Genomic DNA, 6,659 nt, shown 5'->3' with positions numbered 1-6,659 from the left:
AACGGCCTCTGGGTCGTTCGATTGCAGCATGACCTCGAACTCTCTCACTGGCAGCGCGCCTGCGCACATGCAACCATCTTTGCCAGCACTGCCTGCGCATCAGCAGTCGGATACGCACCTCACGGCCCATCTCGCCAGTCGGTCTGTCTCTTACATGATAGTTTGACTTACTTTTACCTTTACTAACGGTGGCTAGTTTTCATGTGTCGTTGCCCACTGCAAGGCTCTCATCCCAAGCCTTGATATGCCTCAACACCTATACAACATCCTCAAAAGGACCCAATGGCCGCAAAGAGGGTAGTGCCATGGGCGAGGCTGAAGATTTGGCAAGAAGAGCATGGACTAGACTTGGTAGTCGTGCAGAAAACCAGGCGGTCTTGTTCTTGTACGTGTGCTAGGCAGAGCACGAGAATTGACTTTGCTAACAATCGTATAGCGGTGAATCTGGCGCTGGGAAGACGACAATCCGGTCTCACCTTCTTTCTTCGTTCTTGTCCTTCTCTTCAACCCCTTTGTCCTCGAAACTTTCACTTGCTGCCTTCGTTTTCGATACTCTCACCACTACGAAATCAGTCACGACCCCAACAGCCTCAAAAGCTGGACTGTTTTTCGAGCTGCAATACGACGCCTCTTCCACCCTCAATCCTACACTTATTGGAGGGAAGTTGCTGGATCATCGTCTGGAGAGGAGCAGGATTGCGTCAGTGCCAACTGGCGAGAGAAGTTTCCATGTGCTTTACTATCTTCTCGCTGGGACGAGCGCCGCTGAGAAGACTCATCTTGGTCTCGACAACGTAACCAATGTGACGACAAGCGGTACCGGCTTGGCCAGGTCAGCGTCCGTGGCGCATAAGAGATGGCGATATCTAGGACACCCCACTCAGATGAAGGTTGGTATCAATGACACCGAAGGATTCCAGCATTTTAAAACTGCTCTTCGGAAGCTCGAGTTTCCAAGAAGCGAAATTGCAGAAATATGCCAGATTCTTGCTGCCATCCTCCACATTGGACAGCTGGAGTTCGTGACCGGCCAATCGACCACAACTGCTGCGGAAGAGAGCGGAGGTTACTCGCATGAAGGTGGTGAAACAGTCACTTTGGTTAAGAACAAGGCTGAACTTGGTATTGTTGCGGCTTTTCTCGGGCTCAGTACGCAGGATCTGGAAACTAGTCTGGGCTACAAGACCAAAACCCTCCACCGAGAACGGGTCACAGTGATGTTAGATCCTAGCGGTGCTCGTGGGAATGCGGATGAGCTTGCAAGGACACTGTACTCTCTTTTGGTCGCATATGTAATCGAGAACATCAACCAGCGGCTTTGTGCTCCGGAGGAATCTGTGGCAAACACGGTCTCAATCATCGACTTTCCCGGTTTCGCCCAATCAGCATCCACTGGCTCAACTCTGGACCAGCTATTGAATAACACAGCTACAGAGGCATTGCATAATTTCTGCCTGCAGAGCTTCTTCGAACGAAAGGCTGAGACGCTGGAAGCGGAAGAAGTTAGCGTGCCAGCGACAAGCTACTTTGATAACTCGGATGCAGTGCGAGGTCTGTTGAAGCATGGGAATGGTTTGCTAAGCATACTGGATGATCAGACCCGCAGAGGCAGGACGGATGCCCAATTCTTGGAAAGTATTCGAAAACGTTTCGAGAACAAGAACCCGGCTATCTCGGTGGGTCAAGCCACAGCGATTATGCCTGGCAGTAACTTCGCAACCACCAACACATCTGCGGCATTCACTGTGAGGCACTATGCTGGAGAGGTGGATTACCCAGTGGCGGGTCTTGTCGAAGAAAACGGAGACATTGTGTCTGGTGACTTAATGAATCTCATCAATTCGTCAAAGAGTGACTTCATCTGTCAGCTATTTGGACAAGAGGCGCTGAAAACAGTCACACACGCGAAAGATCGAACAGCGATCATGCAAGCACAAGTCAGCTCTAAGCCATTGAGGAAACCCAGTATGGCTAGACGGAAAGGCGATCGACCTGCTCGCTTTGGTGGCCGAACTGCTACCGAACAGTCTGATCCTGACGACATGGATGATTCCTCGAGCAATGCTGGAGCAAGATCTGTTACTGGAAGGAGAGGCAATCCGATTGGCTTTAGCCAAGGTGCTGCGGCTCAGTTCTTGTCATCTCTTGATAACATCATAAAGTCTCTCAATGCGCCTAACCTCAACTCCTACTTTGTCTTTTGCCTCAAACCAAACGACAGGAGGATAGCAAATCAATTTGACAGCAAGTGTGTTCGGACGCAGGTACAGACCTTTGGTATCGCGGAGATCAGCTCAAGATTGCGAAATGCTGATTTCAGTTTCTTCATACCGTTCAGCGAATTCCTTGGGACGGCCGACGCCAACTCTCTCATTGTTGGCAGCGAGATGGAGAAGGCCCAGTTGGTCCTCGATGACAAGAGGTGGCCTGCCAACGAGGCCAAGATTGGCAGCACTGGCGTGTTTCTAAGTGAACGATGCTGGGCCAGCATTGCTCATCTGGAAGACCGGGGTCTACCGGGGTACGCGGATGATGATGAGACACCAGGTATTCCTGGCGATAAGAGTTTTGGTGATTCCAAAGTGCGTTTGCTTCACTCAACAGAGGGCGCGCCTTACGGCTATAGTGATGACCTTAAGGCTGGGGGCTATTTCGGCAGCAAAGAGCTTGACACACGTTCAGAAGCTGGTGCCTCAGCCTTCAACTCCGGGGATATGTTTCGGAATCTTGAGACCCGAGAACAGATGGCTGAGAAGGGCAACGAGCGCAAAATGCAAGAAGTTGACGAAGTTGAGGTCTCTGGCAGCCGGAAGCGATGGCTCGCTGTGGTCTATCTTCTGACCTTCTACATTCCCGACTTCTTAATCAAATGGGTAGGACGCATGAAACGCAAGGACATCCGTACTGCATGGCGGGAAAAGTTCGCGATCAATCTACTGATCTGGCTGAGTTGCGGATTTGTCGTCTTCTTCATCGTTATTTTTCCGCAGCTGATCTGTCCAAGACAAGATGTCTTTTCTGCCGCTGAGTTGTCAGCCCATGATGGGAAAGGGAAGAACAGTGCTTATATCGCCATTCGAGGACAGGTCTTCGACCTGGGAGCCTTCATGCCGTCTCATTACCCATCGATTGTCCCTCAGTCGGCCCTCAGGAGATACGCTGGCATCGACGCAACGGATCTCTTTCCAGTTCAAGTTTCTGCTTTGTGTCAAGGCAAAGACGGGTCTGTGGATCCTTCAGTCCAGCTTGACTATACGTCAACCAATGTCACGGGATCTGCCAATGTGATCAGCGCGACCGATCTCAACAAGAAATACCACGACTTCCGACACTTCCAAAACGATTCTCGTCCCGACTGGTTTTTCGAGCAAATGGTTATGCTGAAAGCCAACTACAAGAAGGGTGATATTGGATACACGCCCCAGTATGTCAATACGCTTGCCGGAAAACAGCAGTCCATTGCTATTCTCAACGACCGTGTTTATGACTTTACGGACTATCTTCGGGGCGGTAGGAGAACACTTGCTCCGGTCGGCGAAGAGCCTCCTCAGGGTGTCGACACCAATTTCATGCATCCGCTTGTGGTTGACCTCTTCCGTCAACGTGCTGGGCAGGACATCACAAAATACTGGACTGCTCTTGACCTGGACCCAGCTCTTCGCAGTCGCATGCAACTCTGTCTCGACAACCTGTTCTACGTGGGTAAGACAGACACACGTAACTCTGCGCAGTGTCTATTCGCCAGATATGTCCTTCTTGCCATTTCGATTCTACTGTGCAGCGTTATCGGATTCAAGTTCTTTGCCGCTTTGCAGTTCGGGAAGAAGAACTTGCCTGAAAATCTCGACAAGTTCATCATCTGTCAAGTGCCCGCGTACACGGAAGATGAGGATTCCCTTCGACGTGCTATCGACTCGGCTGCTAGGATGAAGTATGATGATAAACGTAAATTGCTCATAGTGGTCTGCGATGGTATGATCATTGGGCAAGGCAATGATCGTCCCACACCTCGTATCGTACTCGACATCCTGGGTGTCTCAGAGACGGTGGATCCAGAACCACTCAGCTTCGAATCTCTTGGCGAAGGCATGAAACAGCACAACATGGGTAAGGTATATTCCGGCTTATATGAAGTCCAAGGTCACATCGTGCCCTTCTTGGTGGTGGTCAAGGTTGGCAAGCCATCTGAGGTTTCTCGACCCGGTAACAGGGGCAAGCGTGACTCTCAAATGGTCATCATGCGCTTCCTAAACAGAGTCCACTACAATGCACCAATGACTCCCCTTGAGCTTGAGATGCACCACCAAATCCGGAATATCATCGGAGTGAATCCGACCTTCTACGAATTCATGCTACAGATTGACGCCGACACAGTGGTTGCACCGGACTCAGCAACGAGGATGGTCTCAGCGTTCCTGCACGATACAAGACTCATTGGCATTTGCGGCGAAACGTCACTCACCAACGCGAAATCATCCATGATCACCATGATCCAAGTGTACGAATATTATATATCTCACAATCTCACGAAAGCATTCGAGTCGCTCTTCGGCTCGGTGACCTGTCTTCCTGGCTGTTTTAGCATGTACCGGATTCGTGCAGCTGAGACTGGAAAGCCATTGTTTGTCAGCAGAGAAGTCTGTGACGCCTATGCAGACATCCGCGTAGACACCCTCCACATGAAGAACTTGCTCCATCTTGGCGAGGACAGATATCTCACTACCCTCCTCCTTAAATTCCACTCCAAATACAAGACGAAATATATCTTTAATGCTCACGCCTGGACTATTGCTCCTGATAGCTGGAAAGTGTTCATGTCTCAGCGTCGCCGCTGGATCAATAGTACCGTCCACAACCTGATCGAACTGATCCCTCTTCAGCAACTTTGCGGATTCTGCTGCTTCTCCATGCGCTTCGTTGTGTTCCTCGACTTGCTCTCCACCATTGTTCAACCAGTTACCGTTGCATACATTGCTTACCTCATAGTTCTGATCTCGCTGAGCACCGACGTTATCCCTCTAACAGCGTTCATTCTGCTTGGTGCTATCTACGGTCTACAAGCCATTATCTTCATTCTCCGCCGTAAGTGGGAAATGATTGGCTGGATGATTGTCTATATCCTAGCTATGCCTGTCTTTTCGCTCGGTCTTCCTCTGTATGCCTTCTGGCATATGGATGACTTTAGCTGGGGTAACACGCGTATTGTGACAGGAGAGAAAGGAAAGAAGGTCGTCATTTCTGACGAAGGCAAATTCGATCCTAACACCATACCGAAGAAGAAGTGGGAGGAATACCAGGCGGAGTTGTGGGATGCGCAAACCCAGCGAGATGATGCAAGAAGCGAAGTCTCAGGATACAGCTACGGCACTAAATCCTACCATCCTACCGCACCGTCAACCCACGGGGGGGATTTCTCTCCCAACCCGCGCGCAATGTCTCAGCTTGACTTTAATGGTGGTGGAATCCACTATGCTAACAACAATGCCTCAAGACTCAGCCTTGCCGCTAGCGATGCAATGCTCATGGGAAATGGGTTAAGTCGAAGGCAGAGCGCGATTGATGTGGAGATGTCTGATTTGACAGGCTTGCCGACGGATGATGCCCTCCTGAATGAGATACGCGATATCCTGCGGACGGTGGATCTGATGAGTGTGACAAAGAAGGGTGTTAAGATGGAGTTGGAGAAGAGATTTGGTGTGAACCTTGATGGGAAGAGGGCATATATCAGCAGCGGTATGTACCAACTTCTTTCCTGGTAACCCTTTGTATGATGGAGATTGCTAACTCGGGTTGCAGCCACGGAAGCGGTGCTGTCTGGTCAGCTTTGATGACGGTTTCAGAATGAAGATGTTGTAACGGCGTTCTCAGGTCCAGAGAGGGATTGAAAGTGACATCTGTTGCCGCACTTGCATATGGGGAGCGGATTGGATTTCGCATTTATCCTCTATTGGTTGGGGTCGAGGCCGAAGAATATATTCAGCACCTCTTGTCTTCTGTCGTGTATACCTCTAATAATTCTGAAGGCCTCGAAGTATTTGGCTATATCATCATGTACCATACCGGGCATGATTAGTCCGGACAAAAAGAAATCCTTGTTCTTCCTGTATCATCCACTGCATCAACGTTTCTTTGTGAGCTGTCTATCCTCTTCTGCTTCTCCCTTCCACCATGCCGGTAGGACATACTGATAGACCTGGGGGAGGATGTATCGGCGGTGCCCGTCTCGTGCGTAGCCTTCAGCTCAAATATATGGGGGGTTGAGAAACAGCGTAGGGATGAATTGCATGATTGCGCAAGGTAGTAAGAAAATCTTCTTAACTTCGATGTGAATTTTTCTATTTGCTCATCGACTCGGCATAATTGAAGCAAAACTTGAATTCATACTAAGGTGTCCTGATGGCCGGTCTACAAATAATTCCAAACCCGCTTCTGCCCTTTCCCGGGACAAACAGGCAGATGATGCGGGCAAACTGGAAATGACTCGGCGTTGTCGTCACGATCATGGTCGCGGTGAAGGTAGAGATTCCTTGAAGACCATGCGGCAATGTGCTACTGTGCCTCACTCGTACACCGCTCACCTGGGCCGAAGGCGTGGCTAAATTAAAGCAGATACATATAAGCGATGGCTGGCGGAACGATCCAATTTTACTATTATTTAT

At 49.9% G+C, this 6,659-nt stretch overlaps 1 protein-coding gene across 1 annotated transcript; it reads left to right on the top strand.

Moving 5' to 3' along the window:
• Positions 1-28: 28 nt before the first annotated feature.
• EPUS_08745 (uncharacterized protein) lies at positions 29-5,828 on the top strand (the record flags this gene model as incomplete). The annotated part of the gene is made up of 4 exons (XM_007803554.1): positions 29-141; positions 197-385; positions 437-5,733; positions 5,797-5,828. The coding sequence occupies 4 exons, from the start codon at positions 29-31 to the stop codon at positions 5,826-5,828; spliced, it is 5,631 nt and encodes a 1,876-aa protein (XP_007801745.1).
• Positions 5,829-6,659: the final 831 nt, after the last annotated feature.

The sequence above is a fragment of the Endocarpon pusillum genome (genome assembly GCF_000464535.1).
Source record: "Endocarpon pusillum Z07020 unplaced genomic scaffold scaffold2425, whole genome shotgun sequence".
In the NCBI taxonomy this organism is placed as follows: Eukaryota; Fungi; Ascomycota; class Eurotiomycetes; order Verrucariales; family Verrucariaceae; genus Endocarpon; species Endocarpon pusillum.
This window is presented reverse-complemented; position numbering and strand designations above follow the sequence as displayed.